At 55.6% G+C, this 19,451-nt stretch overlaps 1 protein-coding gene and 1 long non-coding RNA gene across 4 annotated transcripts; both read right to left on the bottom strand.

The window, feature by feature from the left end:
• Positions 1-2,418: 2,418 nt before the first annotated feature.
• LOC142076658 (uncharacterized) lies at positions 2,419-7,274 on the bottom strand. Its single transcript, XM_075138998.1, has 10 exons — positions 6,818-7,274; positions 6,316-6,572; positions 5,835-5,920; positions 5,291-5,406; positions 5,087-5,204; positions 4,571-4,694; positions 3,987-4,115; positions 3,538-3,683; positions 3,126-3,251; positions 2,419-2,572 (listed from the first exon to the last, which is right to left on the bottom strand). Exons 1-10 carry the CDS (start codon positions 6,936-6,938, stop codon positions 2,452-2,454), a joined length of 1,344 nt encoding a protein of 447 aa, XP_074995099.1. The 5' UTR covers positions 6,939-7,274; the 3' UTR covers positions 2,419-2,451.
• A 56-nt stretch (positions 7,275-7,330) lies between these two features.
• Positions 7,331-18,752, bottom strand: LOC142076639 (uncharacterized). 3 transcript variants are annotated; one of them, XR_012671231.1, is made up of 5 exons: positions 18,570-18,752; positions 17,143-17,210; positions 11,256-11,394; positions 8,196-8,363; positions 7,331-7,471 (listed from the first exon to the last, which is right to left on the bottom strand). It is a non-coding gene; the product is annotated as an uncharacterized LOC142076639 (long non-coding RNA). The 3 variants fall into 3 exon arrangements; XR_012671230.1 differs by lacking the exon at positions 18,570-18,752 and having other exon boundaries at positions 17,143-17,905; XR_012671232.1 differs by lacking the exons at positions 8,196-8,363; positions 18,570-18,752 and having other exon boundaries at positions 17,143-17,898.
• Positions 18,753-19,451: the final 699 nt, after the last annotated feature.

Genomic DNA, 19,451 nt, shown 5'->3' with positions numbered 1-19,451 from the left:
GCCAGTGCAGCCAGGTCTGATTCAGTTCCACCTTTTTCATGAGTTTTGCCTTTCAGCCCCGCAGTGTGCCTCCTACTAGAGCAGGGCACAGCGAGCATGCTCCTCGGGACAAACCTGCGCTTGCTGCTGCCTCCCGGGGATGCATCCACCAAGTGGAGACAGCAAAGGGCCCTGCGAGCTGGGATGCTCAACACCATGGTCCCAAAGACCAAGACGGGGTACCTCTCTAGGGGTCCGTGCCGGCAGCGGCACCCGCTAATCGTGAACCCTCGGAGGCAGGAAACCTCAACTGCTGCTACGATTCTGGCCTCGGGGCCACCAAGAGCAGCTATGGGCCACCAACATTTTCTTGGGGCCACCTGCAGAGCGTATGCTGGCGGCTGCTCCTGAGACAACTCATTCACCTTCGTTTTCTCAGCTAATATGGGTGCTGACCAAGCCCCGGGCCATGGCCAAATGAATTAGCCTTTGTCTGATGGTTGGTGCCTCCTAAAACAAGCACAACTAGCTCGGTAATTGCCGCGCTTCTGGCTCCAGCCTCCATCCTGCACGGGGAAGAGGTGTGAGGTCTCGCCGGGATGCGACTCCAGTTATCCCGAGAGGCTCACGCTGGGGGAGAACCTGGCCCAAACCCTCCTGCGGCACCACGGGGCTGCAGCGAGCTGTCCCAGGAAGCCTCACGAGAAATGCCCAGCCCAGGTCTGGAAGCCAGCTGGGAGGTGGATAGCTTGCATTAGCAAGACTAAGAACGGCGGCTGACACAGCTCCGGGGCTTCTGCGGAGGTGTCTCGCTGCAGTCAGGCCCCGACAAAGGCTTGGAGTTCAGAGAAGCCCCAAATCTCTCTTGGTGATGAGTTTGTGAGCGCTCAGCTCCACTGAGGCAGAAGCTCCGCCCCCCCAGGCCCCATGGTCGCCTCCGGGGGGCTGCCCTGGCCCCGGTCCGGAGCCCCGGTGGAGCCGGGAGGAGGAGGGGAGAGGGGCAGAGCGGCGGGGGGGGTGGGGCAGGGCGGTGGCGTGGCCGGAGAGGGACGGGAGCCGGACAGAGGGACGGGAGCAGGACAGAGGGAGGAGGAGAACGGGGGGGGCTGGGCAGGGAGTGGAGGAAGGAAAACTGGAGCCTGCAGGCAGGGGAGGCACCTCGGCTCCCAGGATGCTGCAGGGTGAGGGACTACAGCTCCCAGCACGCCGCAGCCCAGGTCTTCCTTCCTCTTCGTCTGGGGTCGGTCATGTACAAATCTTCCCGCTGTCCCTCCCCAGATCAACTCCAGGTCGGCCTTGGCTTTCCTAGCCCTACCCCTCACCATCAGACAGCACCTCTCGGCTTCTCTTGGGTCACCTGCCTCTGTCCCCACCTCCTGTACCTTCCTGTCCGTGCCTGAGCTCAGTGAGGAGCTCCTCACTCACCCATGCCGGCCTCCTGCTGCCTTTGCTTCATTTCCCACTTGTCAGAAGGGTCCTTTCTTGAGCTTGGAGGAGGTGGTCCGTGACTATCAAGTAGCTCTCCAGGACCCCTTTTCTCTCCAAGGCCATATCCCCTGGGATTCTTCCAGACAAGGAAGGATCTCTGACAAGGTTGAAATCTGCTGTCCTGAAAGCCAGGGCTGTGGTCCTGCTCCTTGCCCTGCTCCCTCCCTTCCGCATCCTGAACTCCACCATCTCAGGGCCACCGCAGCCAAGGCTGCCGCTGACTTTCAAATCCCCAACCAGTTCTTCCTTGTTCACCAGTGCCAGGTCCAGCAGAGCACCTCTCCTTCTTGGTTCCTCCATCACCCGTGCCACGAAATGCACTCTCAAAATCTCCTAGATTGCTTGAGCCCTGCTCGATTGTCCTTCCAGCAGGTGCCAGGGTGGTTCAGCTCCCCCATGAGGACCAGGGCCTGTGAATGTGAGGCTTCTTTCACTTGTTTGAAGAAGGCCTCATCTACAGCTCCCTCCTGAACAGGAGGTCCCTAGCAGGTACCTGCTAACACGGCACCCACATTGGTCTGCCTGCTGATCCTGACCCGTAAGCTGGCTCCTGTCCCACCCCGAGCAGGAGGCAAGTCCACCTCCTCGCCTCCCCAGACGGTCCTTCCTGAAGAGCCCGTGTCCCTCCACCGCAGCCCTCCCGCTGTGCCATCTACCCACCACACCTCCGAGGTCCCAGTGTGGTCCCAGCCCTGCCATCACACACAGACTTCTGGCCCTGCTGGTGGTTCTCCACGCCGCGTGCGGGAGCGTGCTGGCACTTCGGGGAGGCTCCAGCCGTGCTCCTCTGTCGTGCTGCCTGTGTGTTGGGATGTGCAGGAGTGGGGCTGCACGTGTTCGAGCTGTGGGCTATGTGTGGACTTTATTCCCTCCTGCCCCTGCGAGCAGTTCCGGGATCACACAGGGGGTGTGTATAATGCCTTTAGACCAATCCATCACCAGGCACAGGCCTGTCAGTCCGGCTGGGAACAGCCCCAGAGCTCTTTATTTTGTATTTATAGGTGGATCTCGGCAGCTGAGAAGCCTCCCAGCCCCTTTGCTAACAGCCGCTGCCACAGCCGCCGCTCCGGCACCTTCCCCTCTGCTGCGGTACTGGCATCTAGTGCTAGGGAGGAAGAAAGAAAAGTCTATGAGCGTATGGACAGGGAGAAGGCAGAGACATCCTGCAGGTGTAGCTCAGGCCCCCTGTGATGGGACCTGCTTGCGATGAAGCCTCAAGGTGCCTGTGAGGTGGCAGAGGCCCCTGATGCCCAAGCCCAGGAGAAGGTCCCAGGTGCAGCTGATCAGCCTGGGGCTGAGTCAGGTTGGGCCAAGACCTTGAGTGTCTTAGGAGATGTCCCCCCTCGGGGCAAGGTGTCTTGGCCCAGGACTCTGCAAGGGAAGGCCATGCTCTCTGGCTTGCAAAGGGGAGAGCCAGCCATCAGAAGAATCCCTCTGCCTTCAGCCAGGACTTTCACGTCCCGCAGGGAAAGCCAGTTCTGGGTGCCCAGGCAGTCCCCTTGCGTGTCAGGGAGGTCCAGCCCAAAGCCAGCCTCCAGAACCTGCTTCTGTCTCGCGAGGGGTGTCAGAGAAATGCCCCCTTTCCCCCAGGGCTGCCTTCCGTAGAGGGATGGGCCTTGCAGCCAAGGGAAGCACCATCCCTTTTTGGAGACAGTTACCAGGGGAGCTGCCTCTGCTGCTCTTGATGCCGCCTGTTGTTCTCAGCGACGTGCTTGAATATGTTCCTCCGTGCCTGATGCGGCTCCAGCCTTCTGAGGACCTGGACCGCTCGTGGGGAAAGGTGGCTGCAACAACAGGGAGACATCATCCCTCAGCCTCTGCCGGAGACCCCTTCTGCCTCTCCCCTCATCCAGCCTCTGCAGCCACCCGGTCCCGCGTGTACCCACCCTTTCACCCTGTGGTGAGCTCTGGGCCTTGGCTGTGGGGGTAACCCAGGTCACGCCCGTGTTAGGAGACATCAGAGGGTGTCCTATGCAGCCCCAGGACGCAGGGACGGGGGTCCTGGACATCTCTGCGGGGTCACGGCTGCTCGACTGCCCCAGGCTGTGGCCAGAGCTGGCGCACACTTACTCAGGCTGGAGTCTCTTCAGCTGGGCTGCTGCTGCCATCTCCTCTGCTGGGAGAGGGTTTTCAGCCTTCCTCCACCTCTCGTTGACCTCCTTTCCCCTGGGCTGGGCTGGAGGGTGGGGAGTCCAAGCGCCTCCAGTGCCGAGTGCCTGCCAAGGAGGAGACGCTCTCAGCAAACCAGACGGCAAACAGAGGTGCCCTTTCCCAGACGACCTCTTGAAAGGAGCCCGCAGCAGGACCCGGGAGCCGGGAGACTCGGCGCCGCGTGCCCGTCGTCTCGGCTGACGGCTGCTTTTGCCCCACGGATCCTGCTGCCAACCTCTCCCTCCTGGGGATGAGCAGGCAAACCCCTGCCCTGCAGCTGGGTGCCAGTCCTGCTCCCACCCCCTGGAGACCTGCCGCCCTGGGTGCCCCCACAGAGAGGGTCGCTGCTGCTCTCAGCGGTGTCGTACCTGGGGCGGCTGTCGGTCCTCCCCTGCAGACCAGGCTTCCCACGCCGCCCATTCTGCCTGGGCTTGCTGTCGCCGCTCTTGCCACCTGGTCTTCACTTGCTCCCACTCTGCAGACAGCTGCCAGACCTCCTGGAGGGGACGGAAACACAGCAGCAGGCAGCATTAGTCTCGGCTCCTGGAGGGGCTTCCTTCGGGTCTGACCCGCGTTGGTGCCCCTTGCCTCAGCCGTCAGTCGGCAGCGCTTTGCCCCTAACAGATCAGGGGCCGTGGAGTCATGCCAGGCTCCTCAACTCATGGCAAACAGAGCTGAGTGACCAAAGACCTCCACTGTCAACGACCTAGAAAGGACTTGTCCATTTTCCATAGCCCCTGGCCAGCATAACGTGTTTCATGACAACCCAGGGGGCAAGAACAGGCAGGCAGGGTGTGCAGCACCCTCCTTTTCGTGAAGAAGGTCCGAAGGAGGTGACAGACAGGTTACAATGAACGCGTGCCAAGGGATCCTTTCAGGATGGCTCTCTGCACAAAGAGGTTTTTGCCGAGTCTCAAACAGCACGGTAGTTACGGCAAGGCAGAGCATGTACCTGCAACGCTCTCCTGCAGCCTTCAGAGGACGGGAGTGCAGCGGTGGGCCTGGCTGGAGGAGCTGGCTCCTGCCTGCCTGCCTCCTTCGTCCTGGGGGAGCTGCCCGGACATGGGGGGAGCACACTGCGGAGAGACACCAGGAGGAGTCGGCATGAGCACGGGGCAGTTTCGTGTCCCATTTTCGTCTGGTATCAAAGCTCCCCAGGCTGGCAGAAGAAGCGGGGGAGGTGGGGCCGTTTCCCATGGCAAGGGGGAGCCTCTCCTGAACCCCATCCGATGGATGGGAGAGGACCGCACCTCAGGTCTGAAGTAAGGGCAAGCAAAGTGATGTGGGGTGCGCTCAACATCCGCCGCCTTCCCCACTAAGGGGCCTGCGATGGGGCAAACAAGCTCATAAAAACCGTGGCGCAGGTGTCGGGGACCTTCCCGAGTCCCTACAGCCAGAGTGTCCAAAGGGGATGTCCCTCCTACATGGGTGCAAGGATCCCTTTCACCCCTTCCCACAAGGGTCTCACCTGGCAGAAGTCTCCTTCCCCATGTCTTGCTGCCTTGTGCCTGGCCCCTGGCTTGGCAGCACGGGGAGGGAAAGCTTCACCCGCCTCTGCAGCAGCTTGTCAGGATGCCCCTCTGCACCTGGGAAAGGAGGAAGCTCTTCAGAGCAGCCCCATGGAGTGCGTTTTAACCGGGCTGTGGTCGCCCAGCGTGGGGCAGGGCCCCACCTGGACAGCAGGGACCCGCTCCCGTGCCTCTTCTGATCTTGTGCTTTTCTGCAGCCTTCTCGTGCCAGGTGGAGAAACCCTTGGCCACTGCTCCGCGGATCACCAGGAACTGAAACCTGGAAAGCAAATGATGACACAGGCTTGAAGAAGGGTGACCCCCTACCCTCTGCAGCTTCCCAGCACTAATCCTCCTGACTGTCGTGCAAGGCATGGCATCCCTTTCCTTTGTGGCCATGCACAGCTTTGATTGGCAAGCTCCCCCCAACACCAGAAAACGTCGCTTAAAATCCTCTCTGCGTGCAGTTGGTTCTCTCTGATGGGAATGACAGTAGGCTGGGCGTGAGAGACACGATCACGATGCCCGGTCACTCCAGGAGAATACACGCGTAGCCCCAGCTCAGCATTAGTTAACCAGAAACCAGTCAGTTCAGGATTGATCCCTGACTCCCTGCTGAGTGTCGAGCCCCGACAACGCACACTGCTGAGCAGAAGCTGGGAAGCCACCCGCTCGGTCGCTCGAGGGCTGCAGAGGAAACGCACTCACCTTGGGAACGCGTGGGCAGGAGCAGCCTGTGTCTCCCGAGCGGTGGTGGCTCCACTGGAGACAGCTGCACCTGGCATCCACAGCCTCTGCAAAGTGACACAGAGCTGTCAGAAGGTTTCCAGGGCAGTTTTCTCTTGGCTCCCAAAGGAAGCAGACCTGTCTCCTGCTCCAAAAGAAAGCCACTTCTCCAAACCCCTATTCCAAATCCTCCTCCGTGAACATTAGCCCTTGCTCTGCTCTGGAGAAGCTGCACAGCAAACACTGAGACTGCGCAGTAACACTGCTGGGCTTTTTGTAGGGCAAGGATCCAGAAACTCGGCAGAAACTTTCTTTGCTAATGGAGAAGTCAGCGGGGGTGAGCATGGGGAAAGGCGTTTGACTGGCCTGCCACGTCCAGGCTGGCCAACGGCGACTGGGTTGCTCACCCTTCAATAGGCTTCCCAAAGACACTGGAGCAGCCCTCAAAACCGGAGCGACTTACAGTGCGAAGCAGTGCAATCCGGCTGGCCTTGCTCGCCAGCCCTGTGACGCAGTCGTAATAAAACCGCATGCACAGGACGTCGTCTTTGCAGGACAGAACGCCAATGCCCTTGAAGGCGAAGGCGAGGCGCTGCCTGTTCCTCAGCTGGAAAGAGTACAAGAGTACGGTCTCTTGCACACAGTTCTTCACCACGTGCCGCGGGAAGGAGGTGGCTTGCGATAGCCACTTGTAGTTCAGTGGCTTGATCTTGACATCGCCTGTAAGGAGGAGGAACATTGTCACTGCCACAGCAGGCCAAATTTCTCTGTAAGGTTCATAACAAAATGCCATAGAAAAGGTCGTTTATAGAAACAGCTCTTGGGGAGTGGTTTGTTTTGGGGGAGCTCAAGCCGTCCCCCGACCTTTGGAGGCAATTCTCTATTTCTCTCAGCCCTTTCCAAAGAGCAGAGAGCGCGCACCTCACCCCCAGGGGGAAAGTGGAGGGTGGCCGCTGCCTTCTCACCAGGGATAACCACTGTGGGGAACGCGAGCTCCTGCAGACGTAACGCATCCACGTCCAGCCGGAAGACGGGTCTTCGGACCACATACACCTCTCCTTCGCCGTGGAATTGCTCTTGGACCATAGCAAAGGTCCCGAGTCCTGTGATCAGGACACCCTGCCCAGGAAAAAGACAAAAAGGCTCATGAGTGAGTACTTTAGAGATGGGAAAAGGGAAAGCTTTGGAAAAGGCCCACGTTCTCCATTTGTTTTCTTCCCCTCCTCAACATATTTGCTAACCTTCTCCCTTGGCTGGAGAAGACCCCAGGCGTTTCCAGCACAGGGAATACCTATGGAATCGTTCTTGGCACGGACCCAGCATAATCCCCAGTCTCTCTGCTTGGTCTCTCCACTCTGACCACAGCAAAGGGTGAAGCCCTGTCGTGTGCCAAATGCTTTCTCAGACTAGATCTGGACTTGGTTTCCCCCCTGGTTGACCAAGAAGCAGCTCTGGGCACACGGGGTTGTTTCGGCGTGCTGCTGTGATGCTCAGGGAGGGATCACTCCCCGGGGTCCAGGCTCTCCAGGGCAAAGGAGGACCAAGACGCCAGCCCACCTTGTCCAGCTTCAGCTGTCCCAGGATGTACGCAGACACAGCATCCCAGATAGACACAACATCTGGAAACAAGGGAAAGAGGTCTCAGGCTCCGGGCCAGCCAGCTCACAGCCTCTCGGCAAGCTCCTCGCCCAGGGGGTGACAGATGCAGGTGTCCACAAACAGCCCAGACAAACACCGCCACGGCTGCGGAGCTGGGCTGTGCCCCAGTTTCAGACTGCCAGCCTTACTCGGCTCCAGGGGCAGGGCTGGAGCAGAAATGGGGAGGTGGGAAGGGCTCAGGACCAGGGCTGTGGCCATCTAACCCCCAGAAAGCGATGGCACCCCAGCGCCCAGGACATGATCTGCCAGCCTGGTGGCACAAGAGGATCCCCTGGGAAGGAACAGAGGTTCTCCCAAAGGAGACTAGTTCAAGGTAAAGGGTTGATTTACAGCAGAGGCATTTCCAGCCGGCTTGTGAGAGCCCTGTGGGACCTGAAGGACACCCCAGCTCGTGGGACACAGGATCCCTTTTCATCCCAGAGCCAGAACCCCATGGCCCCGCACAGCCCCCCTCGTGAGGGGACCGAGCCATTTCCACGGGGGCCTTGGGGCTCAGGGCAGCCCCAGCACCATGACCCGGGAGTCCTGGTTGCCACATTGTCCCGAGCCCGGTGGGATCCTCAAGCAGGGCTCTCACGGCCACCCCCAGCCCTGTCCAGCCACCCCCACACCCCAGCAGCTGCAGCTTTTGACAGCTGACAGCCCTGGTGCGACCCCTCGGGAAGGAGCTCCCAAAACCCATACCCTTGGTGGAGAGCTGCAGGAGTGTGGGGAACAAGCTGCTCAGCTCCAAGCCGACGGCCACGGTGCAGCAGCCCTCCATCGCGCTTGCTGCTTGCCCTCAGCTCAGGGAAAGGGATGCTCTTCGCAGCTCCTCGCCCAAAATTCCTTTCCGACGTGCCCCTGCTCTGCCTGTCAGCAAGGGTGCTGCCTGTCAGGGAGGGTCCCCCAGCGCAGCCCCGCTGCCTCCCGACCCCGCTCCTGGCTCTGGAGCAGCTCCGAAGGGCAGCAGTGGGGAGCCCCTGAGCAGTGCCCAGCAGCGCCCAGGCCTCGCCGGCAAGTGCCGGCACCGCCGCGGCGCTGGGGAGACCTCCCGGTGATGTGGGTCATCCCCCTGTGACATCAGCCCGCATCATTTGAAGGTGCATTATGACACCAGCAGGGAGACAGCACAAACGGGGAGAGAGGAGATAGATTTCCCCTCTTGTCCTGGGAAATGGTCATCCCCTTTCTCCCCACTGCTGTTCCAAAAACCCTGTCTGCCCCCTGCACCAACATGTCTGCTATTGGGAGCCCGTCTGGGCAGGTGGGGTTTGGGGGTTGGCTGCGGTTGGGCAGTTGCAAGAGATGGGATCGAAGGCCTGTGGGATGCAACAGCCCCTCCAGCGTGCCCGAACACTCCTCTCTGCTGTGTGTCGCTTGTGTGGCAGGAGTAGGATGGGCTTTACTGCACTGGTTTTGGCTGGGATGGAGTTAATTTTCTCCCTAGGAGCCCAGATGGTGCTGTGCGTTGGATTTGTGACAAAAACAGCCCTGATAACACACCAATGTTTTAGCTATCGCTGAACAGGGCTTGCACAGCATCAAGGCCGCTTCTGTTTCTCACGCTGACCCACCAGCAACTTGGCTGGGGATGGTCAAGAAGCTGGGAGGGGACACAGCCGGGACAGCTGACCCCAACAAACCAAAGGGATATCCCACACCATATGACGTCCTGCTCAGCAATAAAAGCTGGGGAAAGAACGAGCAAGGTGGGAGGGGGTGTGTATGTTCGAGGCCATGGCGTTTGTCATTCCAAGTTACTGTCATGTGTGATGAAGCCCTGAACATGATGAATAGCGAAAGGTTCCCTTACCCTAGATTTCGGCATCTGCTGCCATTTCAATTGGCCAGAGGAATTTCCCAACAACCTCCAAGAAGATGCCCCCAGATGTTGCCTGGTCTCTCAGAGTTGCTCCGGCAGAGCTTGCAGCTACCTGCACGTATCTTGGACCATCTCTAGTACCTCACATGTCACCAGGTGTTTGTGTCCGAGCAGCTCACTGCTGCCCTCCATCTCCATTAATTAGCATCAGAGCTGGGACAAGGACCTCACATGCAGGTGGCCATTTTGTGCACACCTGAACTGAGGCGAGAGGAATCCCACCTCCTTTGATGGATTTGTGGGTTTGTGGTGTGCGTGGGAGGGAGCTGAGTCCCTTTCTGGCCCCAGGACTGAAAACACAGGAGGAGGCGCCTTCATTGACTCAGCTGAATCCCTTCCCTCCGCAGGGGTAAAGGAGATCCCTCCCTGGCACTGTCTGGGTGTCCTGCCTAGTGACGGGACAAGGAAAGGCAATTCTCATGCCCAGTTCTTTCCCCGAGATGAGAAACGACACTGCCGGAAAGAAATCTCTCTCCCTGGACGAGGAAGGGAACATCCGTGACGCCTTCGGCCTGTTTCACAGCAGGTTCCCCTGGAGCCCCAGGGACACCTGAAGGGAGCCCAGAGGGGGAAGAAAAAGTGACGCCTTGGGCTGGTCCTCTGCTGCTGAGCCGGGCTGGGCTCCCGGGACGGAGGGAGCTCCCGGCAAGTGGGCAGCGCTGCAGAGAGACAGCTCTGCCCAGGAGCAGCTCCTCTGCAAAGCGCAGCAGGGCTGAGGGCACTGCCTGCAGGCACCGAGGGGAGAGGAGCGAGGCAGAGAGAGGTTAAAGGCAGCCTGGAGTAGGAGGATCCTGAGAGCTGACTGGGGGAGGAACGTTGCAACCACAGAACGAGCTGAAACTGGCAGATGCAAGCAGAATGAAGAAGAAAAGGACCAAGGAAACAATTCCAAGAGAATGAGGTAACTTCAGAAGAAGGCCAGCCCAGCGACCAGGAACACCAGTATGAAATCAAGAGACCACCGACCAGAATTAAGTGATTGGACTTGGGGATCGGGTGAGGGGTGGTACGTTTTGGGAAATCTCTCTGTAAGGGGTCTGCGATCTGCAGTAGGGGTCCCTCCTTGGAGGCAACCAGCTCGAGCTGCTCTGCATGTCAGATAAATAAACCACTTATTTACTCAGCAGATTGGCGACTTGTCTTCTGCGAGCAGGAACCTAGGGCCGAGCCCTGTTGAGGTGGCACCTGCATAATTCCTACCATGAGACCGTGGTGGCGGCTGCGTAATTCCTGAAACAAGAAGCCAGGTGCCTGCTTCTGCCCTCTCACCTACTCAGGCACATGTGACCTCACAAGCACATGAACAAGCCACGTGCCTCCTCCTACCCTATCACCTACTCATCCACCTATGACATCGCAAGAATCTGCACAAGCCAGGGGCTGGCCCCTGGCCTCACACCTCCTCAACCACCTATGACAACACCAGCACCAGCACAAGCCAGGGGCCTGTTCCTAACCTACCACCTACTCATCCACCTATGACATCAGAAGCACCTGCACGAGCCAGCTCATGCTCCTGCTGTAACTGCTACAAAGCCACCGGTGACATCACAACCAAGTGCACATGCTCCTGGCCTATCAGCTACTCAGCCATCAGCGACAACATAAGCAGCTGCAGAAGCCAGGGTCTTTCTCCTGCCCTATCAACTACCTGGGAATATCACAAGCAGCAGCACAAAGCAGGGGCCTGCTCCTGCCCTAACACCCACTCAGCCACAAGTGACATCACAAGCACCTGCACAGCAGGAGTGTCCTCACTGCCAACACCCCGGCTTTTCCACCATCTCCCCGTGCTCCCCTCTCCCCCAGGCACCTTTCTCACCCACGCCACCACCTCCCAACGCCCCTGTCTGTCTCTGTGTTTGTGTGGCAGATGTCACCTCGGAAGCATTGTCCCAGCCGGGTCCCCTGCACCTCCTTCTCCCTCTGCTCTCATCGTGACTGTCCCAGCTGTCTGATGTGCTTTTTGACCTCATGGGTCCTCTCGTCCTGCCTCCCTTCTGCTGTTCAATCCTGTTCCTGCAAGACAAGTGACAACCAGGCGGTGCCTCCTGTCATGAATGAGTAGTTTGAAGGCCGCTTGGAAGATCACTGACAAAGAGATCGGCAAAAGGTGATTTTAATAGAAATTTATAGAAACGTGACTTAACAGAGTTCGATGGCAAGGTTCACTCTATTACTCATTACATGGATTAAGTATACACAGAGAAAATCGTGTCAGAGTTGCGTTGGAATGATTTGTACAGAGACTGAGGATAAAATGACCAGGTGACCCGCCTGGTGGATGAGGGAAAGGCAGTGGATGTGGTCTACCTGGACTTCAGTAAGGCCTTTGACACTGTCTCCCACAGCATTCTCCTAGAGAAGCTGGCGGCTCACGGCCTAGACAGGTGCACTCTTCGCTGGGTAAAAAACTGGCTGGACGGCCGAGCCCAGAGAGTTGTGGTCAACGGAGTTAAATCCAGTTGGCGGCCGGTCACGAGCGGTGTTCCCCAGGGCTCAGTGCTGGGGCCGGTCCCGTTCAATATCTTTATCAACGATCTGGACGAGGGGATCGAGTGCTCCCTCAGTAAGTTGGCAGACGACACCAAGCTGGGCGGGAGTGTTGATCTGCTCGAGGGTAGGAAGGCTCTGCAGAGGGACCTGGACAGGCTGGATCGATGGGCTGAGGCCAACTGTATGAGGTTCAACAAGGCCGAGTGCTGGGTCCTGCACTTCGGCCACAACAACCCCAGGCAACTCTACAGGCTTGGGGAAGAGTGGCTGGACAGCTGCCCGGAGGAAAAGGACCTGGGGGTGCTGGTCGACAGCTGAACATGAGCCAGCAGTGTGCCCAGGTGGCCAAGGCGGCCAACGGCATCCTGGCCTGTATCAGAAATAGTGTGGCCAGCAGGAGCAGGGAGGTGATCGTGCCCCTGTACTCGGCACTGGTGAGGCCGCACCTCGAATCCTGTGTTCAGTTTTGGGCCCCTCACTACAAGAAGGACAAGGAGGTGCTGGAGCGTGTCCAGAGAAGGGCAACGAAGCTGGTGAAGGGCCTGGAGCACAAGTCTTATGAGGAGCGGCTGAGGGAACTGGGGTTGTTTAGTCTGGAGAAGAGGAGGCTGAGGGGAGACCTCATCGTGCTCTACAACTACTTGAAAGGAGGTTGTAGTGAGGTGGGTGTTGGTCTCTTCTCCCAAGTAACTAGTGATAGGACGAGAGGAAACGGCCTCAAGTTGTGCCAAGGGAGGTTAGGCTGGACATTAGGAGAAATTTCTTTACTGAAAGAGTGGTCAGGCCTTGGAACAGGCTGCCCAGGGAAGTGGTGGAGTCACCATCCCTGGAAGTATTTAAAAGACGTGTAGATGAGGCGCTTAGGGACATGGTGTAGTGGGTATGGTGGTGTTGGGTTGATGGTTGGACTCGATGATCTTAGAGGTCTTTTCCAACCTTAATGATTCTATGATTCTATGAAAAGGTCAAGGGAGACCCTCCCCTTGAGTCACGAGGTTCCTCAACGGGAGGGTCCCCCTTACCCTTTTACCCCCAATCCCCACCTGCCCAATCAGCTACTCAAACACCAGTGACCTCTCAAGCACTTCAACAAGACAGGTTCCCACACCTACCCTATCAGCTAGTCAGCCACCCGTGACATCACAAGCACCTGCAGAAGCAAAGTTCCCATGCCTCCCCATCAGGAACTGGGCCACAAGTGACATCAACACCTGCACAAGCCGGGTTCCCACGCTTGCCATATCAGCTAGTGGCACAGGTGCGGGGACCTGGCTCGTGCTGGTGCTTGTGATGTCACGGGTGGCTGACGAGCTGTTATGGCAGGCACGGGAACCAGGCTGATGCTGCTGTTTTGATGTCACTGGTGACTATGGATCTTGTATGGCAAGCGCGGGAACCTGGCTTGTGCAGGTGCTGATGTCACTGCTGGCTTAGTACTTGATAGGGCAGGCGCGGAACCCGGCTTGTGGATGCGATTATGTCACTTGTGGCACAGTTCCTGATAGGGCAGGTGTGGGGATCTGGCTTGTGCAGGGGCTTGTGATGTGGCTGGCTGACTAGCTGATCTGGGAGGTGCGGGAACTTGGCCTAGGTGCTGTTCTGATGTCACTGGTGGCTGTGTAGCTCGTACGGCCGGCGCGGGAACCTGGCTTGTGCATGTGTTCATGTCACTGCTGGCTGAAGTATCTGTAGCTCGTACGGCAGTGTCACTTTTTTCGTGACATCCTCTCCCCATCCTGAAAGTTGTCCTCGAAGGCCGAGAATTGCCCCAGGGGTGCCCCAGAAGCCTACCATTCGGCGCGGGACACTTTACCTCCATCATCGCGCTGTACCCCCAGGAAATGATCGTTCAGGAAGGGCTCCCACTGAAAGCATAACTCGAGTAGGACTGCCTCAAGAATATGAGAGCGATGCGCCATCCTCTCCTATGCAAGATGCTCTCCCCCTTTCGACCCCAGTAATACTTTAGGAGTACGGTTTACAGACAGAAGTGCCCACTTGAAAAACGGTGTTTGGTTCGGTGAATCTACAGCATTTCTGCAGACGGAAAAGCAGAGTTAACTGAGGAAATGAATGTTTTGCCCAATGGCCTGAGTCCCTGGCCATCACCTGAGCCTTTGAAGCTGGAGCCAGCACAGTTGATACTGACTCCGAGGCTGTAGGGGCTGGAGCCACCCCGTGCCTTGGCAACTGGCAAGAGCTGCTGCACTCCCTTCAGAAAAGCTGCAGGCAGGGCTACGTCTCCACTTGTGTTTTGCCTGGGAAAACCAGGAGAACAGCAGTGGCCTCGAGCCTAACCTGGTATTTGAGCCCTGCATTGCTGCCACCCCAGTACTTCAGAAAGGCAACTAACAATTGCACTTGTGACCGGTCCCCCCTGCTCCTGACCCCTGGTAATATGGTTAGCATAACGAACCCCATTTTATGAGGCAAAGAGCCATGCCCTGTGACCGAGCTGGTCACCTAGCAGTCCCCTTTGCCCTCCTCATCAGGCCCTGAAGGTCCTGTGCACCAGGCAGACGACTTCTCCCTCTCCCTATCGTCCTCAAGTTTCCCGGGTGCCTGGCTGACTTCTTCCCTCCTTACAGGCCTTGAAGGTCCCAGGCACCCGGCCAACCCGGTTCTGATGACCCTGCCACAGAACAGGGAAGTGCAGCAGCACACAGAGCACCGTCTATAAAGTCCAGCAGCACTTTTCCCCTCTTCTCCTCCAAGGGCTAATTTGTGGAGGAAATGACAAATGGCACCTTCCTCTCCTGCGGGGCAGAAGTTTTCCGCCTTGATACAACACATAAAATTGCACGGGAATGGTGTGAACCTCACGGAGTTGCCTGGGTCTTCCACCTGCCCTACAGACCCAAAACTAGCAGCACTTACATAAAGACGCTTTAATATCGGGCAGGTACCCACCCGATGCCCAGTGGAATAAGCCCATTTTCCTGCTCTCTCCAACCCACAAACCCTTTAAAACCCCCACTGTCGGCCTGTTGTTTTTCTCACGTTGACATGAGAAAAGGACATATGGAAACCCATTTCTACCTGGGGAATCCCTTTACCTATCACTGAGTCCCAGGCACCCAACCAACCAGGTTGTGATGACCCCGTCACAGAGAATTAACAGGAGGACAAACAGGAGGAGGAGAAAAAGAAGGACGACAAACGGGATGAACTGGTGGATGGCAGGTGGAGGAGGAGGAAGGGGGTGAAGAGGACACGGAACATAGAAAGAGAATGAGAAGAAGGAGGAAGAAGAGAAAAAAAGAAGGAAGAGGAAGAACATGAGGAGGAGCCAGAGGAGGAGAAAGAAGAGATGGAGGAGGAACACGAGGAACAGTCAGAAGAGGAACACGTGGCACAGGACTAGAAGCAGGAGGAAGAATAGGAAGAGAAGAAGGATGAGCAGGAGGAGGAACAGAAGATAGAGGAACAAGATACAGGACATGAGGAGGACAAACATGAGAAAGAAGAGAAAAAAAGAGGAGGAAGAGGATGATGATGAGGAGGAGGTAGAGGGGCAGGAGGAGGAGAAGGAGGAAGGAAAAGGAGAAGGAGAATGAAGAGGAAAGGGAATATGAGGAGGAGGAAGACGAAGAGAAGGAAAGGAGGATGACATACAGGATGAAGAGGAACAGAACAAAGAGGAGGCGGTGGAGGAGGCGGGGGGGAAGAGGAGAAGAAGGAGGAGAAACAGGAAGAGGATGAGCAAGAGGATGGCAGGAGAACAAGGACGACTAACAGGAGAAGGAGGATTAGGATGAAGTCGTGGAGGAGTGGGAGGAAGGGGGAGGAAGAGGAGGAGGATGAGGACAACTACAGCAACGACAAACAGGAGGACAGACAGAAGGAGGAGAAGGAGGGTAACAGGATGACAATGAAGAGGAGTAGGAACAGGAGGTGCAGGAAGACTATCAGGAGGAGGAAGAGGGGGAGGACAGGAGGAAGTATTGAGCGCTAAATGTTCCAAAGCACGCATACAGCAATGTACAATGAGAAATTACAAATAAATATACGTGGTCACAAGTCCCCACGGTCACCTTTTTTCCTTTTTCCCTTCCAGGTGACGCTGGTCAAGCCCCAGGCACCTGCAGCCATTTGCTGTACACAACTCCCCTGATGCTGCATATCTGATACACGTTTAATAAAACAACGTAGCCCAGAGATTTTGTCTGTTCACCTTGAGCTGGGGGGAAGGTGCGTAGGTGGGTGAGGACGATCTGCTTTATCCCTTTCATTTTTAGTCCTCAGCAAACACACTGCAAGATTCGGACTTGAGGACAGCACTGAAATCAAAGAGTAAGCGACCAAGAAGGCTCCAACCGCACACTTCCACCTGATGGCCTTAAACAAAACACAGCTGGGATCCTGATTGCTCGCTTCAGCCTGGAATAGTCCTGTTCCTCATCTGAAAGATCCTGCGTGCCTGGCTGAGGACAGGGACAGACACAATCCACACAGAGAGCAATCAGAGCTCAACCCTGCACTTCCCTTGGTCACGTTTCCTTGGAAAACTTCTTTGCTGGGTTGTTTGAAAATCTGTAACTGCAAGAACCAGGAAGAAAACCTCCCTGACGGGTTGACTGGAACTTCCTGGCTGTGGTAAAACCATCTGCCCTCGGTACCCCCATTTCACAAGAGCCGGCAGCACAGCTGGGGTGGGGGGAAAGGCACAAATCAGACCTCGGGGCCGAGAGACGAGCACAAGCATCTGCCAAGGGAGCTGCATCCAACCAGGAGCGCTCCCCACTTGATTCTCTGGCAACAAAGCCCCGGTGCGTGCTCCCACCAGGAGGGAGAAACAACTTCCACTTCTCCAAATCCCCATTTATGAAAGACTGTCAGCAGACATGGGGCTGTCCAGGAGCATGAGAACCACATGAAGGCCAGAAGACAGCAAAGACACCTGGTCTGACCCCCCCCAGAGCATGCCTGCTCCAAAGCGTGGCAGCCTCGTGTCAGAGGGGAGGCAACTCTACCTTCCCCTGGCCTGCTGGCGTGAAACATCAGTCTCCAGATGTGAGGGCTCGGGCTGGCGACACTTGGGGTAGCAGCAGGAACGCTTTGGCCTATGCACAAAGCGTTCCCAGAGCTTTCTGCTGGCATTTGCACAGCTCACAGCCCAGGACAGAAGCGTCCGTGACCGCCACAGGCCTCACACTTCCGTCCCACCTGAGGTGTGTATCTTAAATTTCACTTCCCACTGGTCAAACATTCCTCTTCAGAGCTCTCTTTAAACTGAGGGCTCGCGGCAAGGGAGAGAAGAGAGTTCCTTACCTCTTGCGCAGTCAGGGCATGTTCCCCTGCTAAAAGCAGCCTACTCAGGCCTCCCATTTGGGTAGGAGCTGTTAAAAGAGTAAAACCAAGTCTTAAGTTTATCCATTTGCTTGTTTAAAGAACCTACCATTTGCAGCGTTAAGCCCCCAGAAGACTACTTGCCACAGACACTCTAAGCAAGCTGCCATAAAAGGCAGCTCAAGAGAATCACAAATAACCATTTCTGTACTCTCTGGGAGAGGCTTTCAAGGCTCTTTAAAGGATTTGATTGGATTTGTGTGCTTAACACGCCATTGCATGGATTTACAATTTTACTGCCAAAGGTTTCATGTACTACAGAGATCTTTAAAACAGCAGCTGTAATGATCTCATGCGTAAATATACACAAAGATGCTCTGATATCACGCATGTTTATAACTCAGTGGATGCTCCTACCAAGGGAGTGGCTCCCTTCCGTAGCCACTGAACAAGTAAAAGGATGGAACAAAATGACACGGTCAAGCTCTGAAGCAAAATTTCTATTTTCATTTAGCTTTAATCTAGAGCTGCATTGAGTGGTGAAAAGTGCCAGCCTGACAGCTCTGAAGCACAAAGCGCTTGATCCTCTGTGCCAGAACCGCACAGGCACTGGCCAGGCAACCTGCCTGCCTACTTGTTGCCCTGCCAATACAGTCTATAATTGAGGAAAGTAAAATGGAGATATAAATGTTCTTCCTCCGAGTATTTGATGCTGACAGCTTCTCACCTCCAGCCTTCCTGCACTTCAGGAGCTCAGAAAATGACAAGAAGAGAAAGCAACGAACACTGGCACTGCACGACTCAGGGAGTGGCTTTTCCACTCAGAACGGTGGTTGCTCTTCATCGTTATGAAGACTAAATGTCTGGTTTTGGGGGAGTGCCTTGGAAGCAATGCAGGGGCCCAATTTAACAGAGTGTCATCTAGAGAGAGGGAGACAGTCTGTGGCCCAAACGTCTCGCACAACAGCCACAGTGTGAGAGAAAGGGAAGCGTTATCCTCGCTGTATTGCTGAGACACCAACTTCACTAATGATCAGACACCAAAGATAAGTAACCTTCCCCAGGTCTCACTAAGCATGCACTCACGTTTTCCAATTTCCTTTCCCGGAACTATACAAAAACTCTCTCTACAACCATAAATTACACGTGCCCGGGACCATTCCCTGGAATGGAGGCCAACTGGCACAATTACCCTTGTCCATTTGGTTGCGTTTTGTTGTGCAAAATTTGGATGCAGGGTAACTGCATCCAAAATGCCCACGGGGAAATCCCCTGGCCCATTCCCACTCGTGAGTGGTGCCGAGGAATTTGCGGAGCTTTCCAGCTGACGTGGGACAAACCTGTACCTGTAAACCTCCAAGCGATTTAGCACTGCAGATGATCAAGGTCCAGTTCACGGGAACACTCACCGGTGCTGTTTAATTCAATACCACAGGTGCTGCCACAAGTTTTCCCTCAGACAGCACCTCACGCTAACATACGCGGGGTAGGTTTTTTCAGTACTCTCTTAGAGCAGCAGTAAACAGAAGCAGAAGAAAGCAATATGAATAAACCAAGCTCATCCACTAACTCTAGCATAGAAGAGTGGCTCATTATCTTAAGAATACAGCCTTGTCGCGAGTAAGTGGTTTAGAGGCCGCTTAAAGAATCACCGTCAAAGAAATTAGCAGAAAGTGATTTTAATAGAGATTTATAAAGGTGCGACCTAATAGAATTTGATGGCAAGGTTCACTCTATTACTTATTATTGTGCACCACCACAATCCACCCCGTGACTAAAGTCAATCCATCTTGATCACAGAGTGGCGGTGTGGTCGCCTCTTGCCTCTGTGCCTATAAACAGATCAACGTCATATTCCAATTGTAATTTGAGGGAAATTTTTGGTTGGTATACTTAATTATTAATATACTTAACTATTAAGGTTTTATTAAGTACAATTAAGCAAGGTTATTTATGCGAGGAGGTTTTGGTATTAGTGCCAATTGTTTAGTTATTTTCCACACTTTAACACATAAAATAATGTTCAACAATAAGCATAGCAGAATAGAAATTAATAAAATTGTTATGGGATGTAAAACCCAATTCAAAGTTCCTGTTGCTGTTGGTGACCAACTAAATAAAACATCCCACCAGTGATGTTCTCCATCCTTCTTCACTTTTTCTAGGACATCATGTATCTTCTCTGCATCATGATGGACCATAATCAGAGTTCTTTGTCCATTGTTTTAAATCTGGTTTAGTAATTGACTCAGGTCATCATGTTGTAACAGTTTTCATACTAATGTAAGATT

The sequence above is a fragment of the Calonectris borealis genome, unplaced genomic scaffold (assembly GCF_964195595.1).
Source record: "Calonectris borealis unplaced genomic scaffold, bCalBor7.hap1.2 HAP1_SCAFFOLD_77, whole genome shotgun sequence".
NCBI classification, from domain to species: domain Eukaryota; kingdom Metazoa; phylum Chordata; class Aves; order Procellariiformes; family Procellariidae; genus Calonectris; species Calonectris borealis.
Note: the sequence above shows the minus strand (reverse complement) of the source record. Positions and strands in the feature narration are given on the sequence as shown.